General features: G+C 43.9%; 1 protein-coding gene across 5 annotated transcripts in view; it reads left to right on the forward strand.

The window, feature by feature from the left end:
• Positions 1-12,178, forward strand: part of RICTOR (RPTOR independent companion of MTOR complex 2) — a 607,299-nt gene that overhangs the window by 368,795 nt on the left and 226,326 nt on the right. For all 5 annotated transcript variants that reach the window (XM_033932568.1, XM_033932543.1, XM_033932533.1 and 2 more), the window contains one exon: positions 4,321-4,447. In XM_033932568.1, coding sequence (XP_033788459.1) covers positions 4,321-4,447 — 127 coding nt within the window. The remainder of the gene's footprint in view (positions 1-4,320; positions 4,448-12,178) is intronic.

Below are 12,178 nucleotides of genomic sequence, written 5' to 3' on the forward strand. Positions count from 1 at the left end.
GCACTTTGAATGACTGTAGGAGATTAGATGTGAAGCCCGCTAGCTGCTGAAGATCAAGATGTTGAGCAGGGTCACTTGTTGTGCAAGCATCTTTAAACTCTCTGAGTTTTTCAAAGTGTAGTAAACGACCTGTTTCAATGTCGGCGATGAAAAGTTCTAGCTTGTTTTCAAATGCAAACACTGCTTGTTGAAGGGATAAGACTTTATTTCCAACGCCTTGCATTTTCACATTGAGCTGGTTCAGATATTCAGTCATGTCCACAATATAGTAGAACTTCAGGAGCCACTCAGTGTTAGCTAACTCAGGATGCGCGACGTTTTTCATTTCAATAAAAATTCGGATTTCGCTCAGACAAGCCGCAAAATGGCTGAGCACCTTCCCTCTTGACAACCAACGCACATTGCTATGCAGAAGCAGACCAGAATAATTATTCCCAACTTCATCCAGCAGTATTTTAAACTGGCGATCATTTAAAGCTCGGGCAACAATAAAGTTGACCAGCGACATCACCTCACCAAGCTGCTCGCCACACATCTGAGCAGAAAGCGCCTCCTGATGTAGGATGCAGTGAAAACTTAGGATGGGTCTCTTTTTATGTTCACGAAGAAACGCTACGAATCCTCTGTTTTTTCCCACCATGTACGGAGCACCATCAGTACACACCGAAATAAGTTTATCCATTGGTGAAGATTTTGTTCTTTAGCGAGCTCAGTGAAAGACTTGAATAAATCCTCCCCTCTTGTTGTCCCTTTCATAGGCAAAACAGCAAGACTTTCCTCACGTAGTGTGTCACCGACAGCATACCTTGCAATCACGCTGAACTGGGATAAATGGCTTACTTCTGTTCACTCATCCAAAGTGAGAGAAAAGAATGGTGCTGCATTTATGTACTTCACTTGTGTTGCCTCAATTTGATTTGCCATCATGATGGTACGATCGTGAACAGTTCTTGCCGACAGAGGCATGTCTTTTATTCATTTGATTATCTTGTCTTTATCTGAAAAGTCGTCAAAAAGTTCATTGGCAACACCAAGCATGAATGTTTTGGCATACTCCCCATCTGTGAATGGCTTTCTGTTTCTCACAATTGCTAAAGCACCAGCAAAGCTAGCCGAATTCCAGTTGCTGCTGACTAGCTTGCACTCTGCACAATAGCTCTTGACATGCTTTCTTCCTGCTGTCCCCTGCAGTATATTTCGATGCAAATGTAGTATGGCGTGTGTTGAAGTGCCGCTTTGTATTTGACCGTTTCATTGATGCAATTTTATCATTGCATATTAGACACACTGCAGAACCTGCTCTCTCCACAAAGGCGAATTCCTCTGTCTATTTCTGCTGAAAAGTACGATACTCCTCATCTTTTTTTCTTTTAGCTATCTTCTTCAATAAAAGGGTTTCTGCAATTAGCTAGCTGACTGAGGTAAGGAGGATACCACCCCCAGGTAGTGGTCTATGGGGCAGGGCAGAGGTAATGAAGGCTGTGGAGCAAGGTAGGTGGGTCCCAAGGATGCCAGATGCGATGCAGAGGAGGGTGTAGCCTGCGCTCGGCGGAAAGAAGACGTGTTCTTCTTTCCCAGCATGCATCAATCAAGCCCCAGCCAAGGATCTTTCCCATGCATTCATATAGTCACAGAGGGACACTGGGGAGATTGGGGGGGGGGGGGTTCTGGAGCAATAACAACTTGTCCTCTTCACTGTTATAGCTTGCTGTGGTCCAGGCTAGAATCTGCAGCTGGGGGAGGTGCCACACTCTGCAGAGCGTCAGAAGATGGCCACCGCTGTCCCCGTCCTGGCTCAGATCTGATCCGGCTCTGTGTCGGCGGCTCCCACTTCCGGATGAACGGCAGAATGTCCCCGATGGTCTGGGTAGGTCTGCTCGGATGTCCTCTACTGCAGTGCACGTCTTGGAGAAGATTTTTCTCCATTGCAGCAGAGGAGCTCGTAGTGTGTGCGGCTGCTCTCCTTGGCTCCGCCCCCGGAAGTCAGTTTCACATTGGCAGCGAGCCAGATGCAGCCATCAAAAAAGCCACAGGTTCCTGACCCCTGGCCTAGCCTCTTCTTCAGGAATATTCACCAAGTGCCTAGTGGTTGTTACAGTAGCATTAAGTGATCAAGGGTTTTGAGTTTTCCCCTATCTTGATGATTGGTTCATAAGACATTTTTCCCCAAGAGTACATTTGGCAACTCAATCAACAATTCTGTATCTCCAACATTTAGGGTTTGAGATTAGTTTTCCCAAATCTCAACTTCAACATTCATAAACTCTATAGTTCATAGCAGCCCTACTCGACACCATACAACTCAAGGCATTTCTACCACAGCAAAGACAGGACAACCTTATTTCTTCTGGGTCATTAAGATTAATTGGATGAATTAGTTGAATATCGTTTGTGTATGCAAACATCGTAAAGCCAATGGATTGGCCTAGGGTTAAGAGTGGTGCCATGAAAATGTTGAAAAGCAGAGGGAATAAAATGGAACCTTGAGGTCAGTCTAGAAGAGGTATGCAGACAGGCTTAAAAATGATAAATCCTAGGGACCGGACGGCATCTACCCAAGGGTAATTAAGGAACTGAAAGGGGTTATAGCTGAACTGCTTCAACTAATAGCCAATCTGTTGATCAAATCAGGAAAGATTCCGGAAGGCTGGAAAGTGGCAAATGTTACGCCGATCTTCAAGAAAGGTTCGAGGGGAGATCTGGGAAACTACAGACCAGTGAGTCTGACTTCGATACTGGGAAAGATGGTAGAGGTGCTGATAAAGGACCGCATCATCGATCACCTTGATGGATACAAACTGATGAGGACCAGCCAGCACGGCTTCTGCAAAGGAAGATCTTGCTTGACAAACTTACTGCACTTCTTCAAGGGAGTAAATAGGCAGGTACTATGGCAGAATCTTTGACTATAGTTTTGCCGAAGCCAAATAAAGATCCTTTATTGGTTTCAAACTACAGGCCAATATCTTTGATAAATGTTGATGGAAAACTGTTGGCTAAGTTATTGGCCCTGCGTTTGGCTAAGGCTCTCCCTTACATTATAGATATGCATCAAACTGGATTTGTTGCTCATAGACATTCTTCACATAACACTAGATTGGCTCTTCATATGTTGACATTGACAAAATCCATGGAAGATCCTGCCTTCTCTGTATCTTTGGATGCGGAAAAGGCATTTGATCGTGTAGAATGGACTTTTATGTACCCTTCTTTGCTCATCCTGTGGTTTCCAGATTCATTAAAGGACTTTTTAATGTGAAACCACCCCTTAAGCCACCTCCAGAGGGTCTGGGATCTCAATGTGGTTCTTGCTAGATTGATGTAGCCTCCATATGAACTAATGTCTATGGCTCATCTCAAATACCTTATGTGGAAAGTTATTTTTCTCATCTCGCTCACTTCAAGCATTAGTGGCAGATCCACCATTTACAGTGTTCCACCATGACAAGGTTGTGCTTCGCATTCATCCAAAGTTCTTACCAAAGGTCATTACTGAATTTCATCTCAATCAATTGATTGTGCTTCCAGTATTTTTTCCTAAACCTCATTCTCATCCAGGAGAAACGACTCTTCACACTCTGAATTGCAAGCGGGCTTTGGCCTTGGCTTCTTACTTGGCTTACTGAACTGAGGTGACCGCACACCTACATCAGGTGGGAAGGCACTCGCGCATGCACTGTGCGGGCTATTGCGAACTTTCTAAATTTCTTAACGTAGCGATGCACTTTTAAAGTGTCCGTACCAGGGCTCCGTGGATGATGTCATCCACCTGTGGGAATATCTGGCTGCTGTCGCTGAATAACACCTGTTAACATAAGTAACTGTGCTGTATTTGACATCACTGTATATTGCATATGTTTTCTGAATATCAGCCTCATTCCATTCCATTTCTTACATAAATGCTGTTCAGAAAAAATATTTCTGTAGAAGTTATTTTCAAACCTAGTCAAAATACAATAGCAGCACAAAAGCTGTTCAGAAATAAAAGCTAAAAATAATCAAGTAAGAGGTAATGTTTTATGCCTAGTTTCCAAAGTTGGTGCTGTGTTTCTGTATGTTTCCCTAGTAGCTTTGTTTCTGGCGTCCTCTAGCCATCAATTTTCAGGTCAAGAGGACTCTGGCAGGGATATATATTTTGTGACCCATGTGTAAGTGCAAACTTCAAGAGCATCCTGAAAAATAGTTGTTGTTTTTTTTAGTTTTGATAGATCTTCTATCATGCTTCATGAGTTTATCATTTGGTATAACTCTTGAGAAACTATTGGTAATAAATAATCCTAAGTGTATTGTTCCTTAAATAATTTTTGTATTCATTTGCAGTCTTCTTAATCTTTGTTCCTTGAAAAACCAAGATCATTTGCTTAAGTTGACTGTATCCAGTTTAGACTACAGTAGAGATGGGTTAGCCAGAGTTATCTTATCCAAAATCCTCACTGCAGCTACTGATGTAAGTATAACTAACAAAGTAAAATGTGATGTTATGTTCAATCTTATATCCTTCCAAATCTTCATCGAGTTCTAGGCAGATTATGGGCAACATATTGTTACATATAATTTTGTATAGAGTTAAATATGTACAAAGAATTATACATGCTGTATAATGTTATCAAATTGTTATCAAATTATACATACATAAATAACAGTTGATCGTTAACATTGTCTTTGTTTTGGGTGACTTGTATTATTAGGAATTGGAACTTGTAAATTTGCATGTGCCCATCGCTGGTGATAGCAACAAACTAAACTAAAACTTAATATTATAGACCGGGTCTTCAACCAAAAAGGTGCTCGACTCAGTTTACAATAATGTAAGTATAGTACATAAATATAGAAGAAAAATGTAATCTAGAATGGCACATGGCGATGGGCACATGCACATAAAAAAATGCTGTCAAGAAAAAAAAACACCCCAAAACACAACAGTGGGAGAGATGTTCAGTGTCTCCTGCTGTCAACCAACAACCCCACCCCCTGCAGCAGGAGAGATGCCCACACTTCCGCTGCCCTAAAATTCTGACTGCGACCCCCCTCTGCAGCAGGAGAGATGCCAATACTCTCCCGCTGCCCTAAAATCCCTGGCACGACCCAACACTCCCCCTCCCCCTGCAGCGAGAGAGATGACCACATTCTCTTGTTCCCCTAAAACCCCCACTGCGACCTAATTCCCTCCTTCAGTAGGAGAGATGCTCACTCTCTCATACTGGCAAGTGATGCCCTTCCCCGTCTCTGCCGCCTTCTCCCTCCGGGAGTTGAAGCTGGAGGCTGGGCAGCCTGTTTCTGCGGAATTTTCCCTTGGGAGTGATCTGAGGCCACAGTCTGCTTCCTTTCCTGGTCATCTTGATATTGTTAAGATTCTCACATTTTTGGGAGACACCGGAGGTCTTCTTGAAATGCGCCAAGGCCATGTCTTGGCTCTATCCAATGGCGGCCGCTTTTAACCAGCGCTTTGTATCCTCAAAGTTGGATTCCTCAGTGGCACAGGTCACTAAATGCACTTCTTTTCCCAGTGATTGGGGGGAGGGGGCGTCCTGAAAGATGTTCAGGACCATAGAGTGAATTTCATCCTCAAGCGCCTTTTTTTGTCTATGCGATGACAACCTCTTCCTTTGTGACTAGGGCTTGCTAGTCCAAGCTATGCCATGATCCTGACACTATCGTGACCCGGAATCTCGACCTTCTGGTTTCGGGAGTGGATTACATGGTGGATGCCCTGTATGACATGCTGAAGGTCTTTTGTAAGCTTTCAACGTATTCTATTTCAGTACATGCTTCGAATCCAGCGGTGGTCCGGCAAGTCGTCCTTGAAGGCAACTTTGAGCAAGTTGCCTTTTCAGGGGAAACTTCTGTTTAGCAAAGGTCTGGATGATCTTGTGGCCAGCGTACAGGACCACAGGCCCAAGTCTTTGCCTGTTAATAGGCCCCGGCCCTCCAGGGGTTCAGGATGCCCTAATTTTTGTCCCTTCAGGTATTTCTGTCAGCCTTTTCTGGACAGCACTCTACTCCAGCTTCCAGGCCTAGTTCAGAGGCTCCTGTCATCGGCCACCCACAGGGAGCCGTTCTAGGGCACCCGCTTAGAAGCAAACCTAACGCCAGGCCTGTGGCCATCCTCCTGTAGATCAGGGGGTGGCTCTTGGCTTTTCTAGCAGAATGACAGGTCATCATTTCAGACCATCGGGTCCTGGATTTTCTCGGGAATGGCTACAAGCTGGACTTCCATTATCCCCTGGCAGATTCTTTCCTGGTTTTTCCGACAGGACAACCAGAACAGGCTGCTCGGGTGGATGTTATGGTCTACAGCAGGGGTGCCCAAACTTTTTGGGCTTGCAAGCTATTTATAAAATGACTAAGTCAAAATGATCTACCAACAATAAAATTTTTTAAAAAACACAAAGCACACTGAAAGGCAAAGAAAATATGAATTATCATTCATATTCTGGGTTTTTTTCAAAGAGATCAAGGCAGATGACTCTATGCAATGTCACCTCAGTAACAACCATACAAAAATAGACAAATATACCTCCTCCCTTTTTACTAAACTGCAATAGCAGTTTTTAGCGCAGAGAGCTGCGCTGAATGCTCCACGCTACTCTCAATGCTCATAGGCTCCCTGTGCTAAAAACCGCTATTGCGGTTTAGTAAAAGGGAGCCATAGTGCAAAATATAGACTGCAGATATAAATTCTCAAAACGGACACATTTTGATCACTAAATTGAAAATAAAATCATTTTTAACATTTTTGTAAGCAGTGTTGCTGAAGGGCTGTCAGGTAAGATTTGCCTCTTTGTGGATGATATAAATCTGCACTAGGGTGTAGACACCTCTGATGATGAGAAAGGACCTAGCAAAGTTTAAAGAATAGTCTGAAATTTGACAGCTAAGATCTAATGCTAAGAAATATAAGATCATGCATTTGGTACAGTTTAGGGGGTGAAGACCTTTTGTGCACGAAAGAGGAGCAGGACTTGGGAGTGATAGTATGTGATGATCTTACAGTGGCCAAACAGGTCGAAAAGGTTATGGTGAAAGCTAGAAGGATGCTAAGGTGCATAGGGAGAGGTATGGCCAGTACGAAAAAGGAGGTATTGATGCTCCCGTAGGAGCTTCTGGTGAGACCTCATTTAGAATACTGTATACAATTCTGGAGTCCACAGGATGGATTCGGTCCAGAGGAAGGCTACTAAAATGGTCTGGTCTTCGTCATAAAGCATATGGGGACATACTTAAAGATCTCAATATGTATACTTTGGAAGAAAAACGGGAAAGGAGATGTTTAAATACCTACATGACATAAATGCGCTTGAAAGGAAACTTCAGAAGGAGAGGGCAAAGGATGAAGTTAAAAAGTGATAGGCTCAGGAGTAATCTAAGAAAATACATGTTTACAGAAAAGGGTGGTAGATGAATAGAATAGGCTCCCGGTAGAGCTGGTGGAGACAAAAACTGTGTCTGAATCTAAGAAAAACGGGATAGATACATGGAATCTCTTATGGAAAGGAGGAGATAATGGATGCTGTAGATGAACAGACTGGATGGGCCATTTGGCCTTTATCTGCCATCATATTTCTGTGTTTCTTCCAGCTCAATGCGACAGAACAAGTTCCTCTGCAAGAGAGGGGGCTGAGGGTTCTATTCTAGGTATTTTCTAATATAAAAAAAGACCAGAGGCTTCCGTCCAATTCTGGACCTCTAATGTCTGAACAGATACTTGGTGATCTCATTGGAAACCCTACTGCCACTCTCTAGATCTCGAAAGAAGTATACACCCATATTCCCATTCTACCTGCTCATAGGAAAAGCCTCCGCTTACGCATAAGAGTGCACCATTTCTAGTACAAGGTGCTTCCATTTGGCCTGACATCAGCACCCAGAATTTTCACAAAATGCCTAGCTGTGGTAGCAGTGTTTCTCCGCAAGTATAGCTTTCATATATTTCCATACTTGGATGACTGGTGATCAAAGCCTTCACACCTCTGCAGACTCAAGAAGCCAGGGATACAATGAATCACCTAGAGCTCCTAGGTTTTGCAGTCAGCCACCAGAAGTCACATCTGGAACCCACACAGACTCTAGAGTCCATTGGAGCATGTTTGAATACATTCACACTCATGCATTCCTACCATAACAGAGACTCAATGCTCTAATTCAACTTTGCCAGAATGTCTCCTCACTACATTTCAGCATGCCAAATGCTCAGGGCACTCGAGCACGTGGCATCTACAGTACATATCACTCCCTTTGCCCGTCTCCATCTCAGTGATCCTCAATGGGCTCTTTTCAACCCAGTGGTCTCAAGCCATGGGCCTTCTCTCTCAGCAGATCAGTGTGACATCACTAGTAGTGGCTAACACCTGCCATTCTTTCCAAGTAACTTTTGTTCCAAGTGCCACCTCATCAAAAGATTCTAACACTCGATGCTTCCATGATCGGATGAGGAGTGCACATTGATGGTCTCCATACCAATGGAATCTGGAATCCTAAGGAGAAAACTCTTTACATAAATCTGGTCAAGCATCGAGTGATCCATGATAATCTGTTCACATTCCAGGATCGTTTCCTCAATCAAGTAGTACTTGTCCACACGGACAACCAAGTAGCCATGTACTATGTGAACAAACAGGGAGGAATGGGATCTGCCTTGAAGCAATACAGATCTGGTTTTGGGTGATACATTCTTGCAAGCAGTTTACCTGGCAGGAAAACAAAATGTATTGGTAGACAAATTGAGCAGAATCCTTGAACCTGTTGAGTGGTCACTCAACTCCAAAGTTCTTTGTCAACCACAAACTTCTACTCTACTGTTCTAGACTGTCTACTTCCAATCGTCTGGAGTCAGAGGCCTTTCTCCTCGACTGGCAGAACCAATTTTTCTATGCATTTCTGCCAGTTCTTCTAATCAGGAAACCTTTGCTCCAACTTCGACAGGATCAGGCCATCATGATTATAATAGCTCCACAGTGGCCTTGTCATCCTTGATTCCCTCTCCTCCTATAACTCAGCAAAATACAGCAATTAAGCTTATAAAAGGCCATAAATATGAAAATGTTACACCATTACTCAAATCAGCACACTGATTATATCTCTCACCTAAATCTTATTAGTGTTCAAAATTCGCTCTATAAACACTCCATTATTTCTCAACAAATTCTTAACATCTTATGCCCTCTTTCGAACTCTGAGATCTCTTAACCAAAACTGCCTAATAGTCCCTACATTCAGAGAGATATTTTTAGATTCCATACATAATTCCTTTTTTTTCTGTGCAGGGTCCCGAATTATGGAATCTACTTCCCAGTCATCTTGGGCTTCAAACATCTTTAAATATTTTAAAGAAAGATCTTAAGACTTTTCTATTTACAGATGCCTTTTCATAGACATCTAACTTTAATCTCCATCATTTAGACCGTTCCAATATAAACTTTTAGACCGTCCCTTACTCTTGTGTGTTATCCTTGCCCAAGCTTTACTATCATAAATTGTAGTTCCTCCCAAAGGAGCCCAGAACAGGTTACAGGAGTACATTCACAGTAAAAAGCGGAACAAACATTCATGAGAATACAGAGATAGGCGGACGCAGGGGATTTGGCTTACAGCATTATAATATAGGTGTAACGTATAGACTAAAAGTACAGACTTGGAGGACATAGGACACAGCGTTTACAGTATAGATGTAACATACAGACTTAGATACAGATGTGGTTTGAATTGCAGCATTTTCTGTATAGATAGGCATAACAGAGGTAAAATGTTTTCTTTCCAGGTGGTAGTGATTCGTGGTGGCATATGAGTTTTAGTGAGATTCCATTTGGTGTCTTAGTTGGTGCCTTTAGAATCCATCTGTCAGGGGTGCAGGTGCAGTTTGTTAGGGAGCTGGGTTTGTAAAAAAGAAGGTTTTCACAGCTTTCCTAAAGTTCCATAGACTGTCCAATGCTCTAATGGATGGGGGGGGGGGGGATAGTGTGCCATAGGCTGGGTAAGTAATGAGAATAAGAGTGTGTTCTCTCTATAAGAGCATTTATCTGTATTATATATTTTATTTAATTTTATTTGTATCTATATTAATTTTATTGTAAGCCGCTATGTTGTATTACAATTTGCGGGATATCAGAAATTAATAAACTTGAAACAGCAGGGAACCAATCTCACTGCAGATCTATCCAACCTTGCCAACTCAGAACAAGGGTTCTCTGATCCATCCAAATCTACATTTGTTAGTTCTCACAGCATGGTATCTTTCTTCCAACAATTAGATACCTCAACACTTTCTGCACTGGGGTCTGCCATTAGTGAAGCTTCTACTGTTTCAAGTGAACTCTCATCACAGTCTGGTGTGATCACCACTTGCTGGATCTAGCCAGATGCCCATTACAGTAGGTGCTTGAATATCTCCTGCATCCTTTCAACTCTTGTCTTAAGACTACTTCAGTCAGAGTTCACCTCAGTGTTATCAATTTTTCCCATTCGCCAGTAGACTTGAAGCTATTGTTCGTTCATCCTCTAGTTTCTAAATTCATGAAAGGACTTTTTCATACTAAGCCACCTCTCGGATCTCCTCCAGTGGCATGGAACCTTAATATGGTACAGTCTGCTTTTATGCCAGGCCAGTGGAACTGGAGCAGCCAGGAAATCCCAGATAACCCTCCGGAGTTGCTCTTGGTTCCATCTCGTGTGAAAGCGCACCCCCAGCGACTTATTGAAATTCGATCACCCGGCTCAAGCAGAGAAGTAGTTGAATGGCTGGGTGAACTACCTGACACCCCTCGGGCGCCGATGGGGTTCGTAGCATCCAGTTGGCCAGCTATGGGAGAGCCAAAACTCCCAGGGTACGCAGATGTGCCACCACTACCATCACTATGGTGAAGGTACAGGACACTGTCGCCATCCCAAAGGATAGAGATGCAAACTGGAATGCTACCGCAGAATGATGAACCTCAGGTATTTTCTGTTGACAGGGAAAAATAAAGAGGAATATGGAGATATGCCTTCAACAGATCCAAGGAGGCCAGCAGTTCTCCAGAGCCACAGAGGTGATCACCAAATGTACAATCTCCAGCCAGAAGCGGGGCACTCTTAGGGCCATATTAACCACCTTGAGAGCCAAGATTGGCCTCCAATCGTCTGAGCCACTCTAAAAGATGAAGAATATAGAGTATCTGCCGAAGCTCGAGTCTCGCTTTGGAATGGGCCCCATGGTCACATTGGTCAGGAAACTGCAAATTATGGCCTCCCGTCTAGCCCCATTCTCTGAAATTCCTTTGAGGGAATCCAGAAAAGAATCCACTAAGGAACAAAGAAATCCTAGCCTCTAGTCAACCCAGAGGACCTCCAGAACACAGTCCGAGGGATGGCCTGCTATTCTACCAGGAAGGCCGAGAACCCCCCTGATACAGAAAAGGGTAGGTACAGGTCTGTCTGGTATCCAGAGTGCTGCATTGCGAGTGCCACTAGATGGCTCCCAGTGGACAGCTGATGCCAAAAACCTCCGAACTATAGTCCAGAAGACTGGAAGGAAGCCTGGCCAGAAGAGGCCCCAGATAATCAATGGGACTATCAGAAGGCCCGATATAGAAAGCTGCCCCAAACCCCATGAGACTCTGGACCTGTGGACAGGCAAAGACCTGCTCATCAGCCATGAGGTCATCCAGACCATTGCCAAACAGAAGATGTCCCTGGAAAGGCAACTTGCTCAAAGTTGCCTTTCAGGATGAAGTGTCAGACCACAGTCTGATCCACAGCATCCTACACGCCAAAAAGGCAGAAAGCGTAGAGAAGACTAACAGAATATCCTGGTCAGGTGCCAAATAGGCCTTCCTCGAAACCAGAAACTCAAGGTCCCTGAGCACCAGAGTGTCAGGATCATGGCAGAGCCAAAAATGGCACGCCTGGACTTTAAAGGTGGAGGCCACCGCTGCCTTAATTCCAGCAGCCACTGAATCAAGCAGGCACTGGGGAAGGAAATCCACACTGTGGTCTTGAACCTCCTGTAGCACCACTCCCTCCACCCCCACCCCCGCCGGCACTGGGGAGAGAAAAACGTGTGGTAATTTGTGCCACCGAGGAATCCACCTTTGGGAAAGCATGACGCTGGTTAAAAGTGTCTGCCATAGTGCGGAGCCGAAACATGGCCCCAGCACATGCTACAGGGCCTTCAAGTGCCTTCCAAATGTCCGTGAAAATCTGA

This window comes from Geotrypetes seraphini, chromosome 1 (genome assembly GCF_902459505.1).
Source record: "Geotrypetes seraphini chromosome 1, aGeoSer1.1, whole genome shotgun sequence".
Lineage (NCBI taxonomy): Eukaryota > Metazoa > Chordata > Amphibia > Gymnophiona > Dermophiidae > Geotrypetes > Geotrypetes seraphini.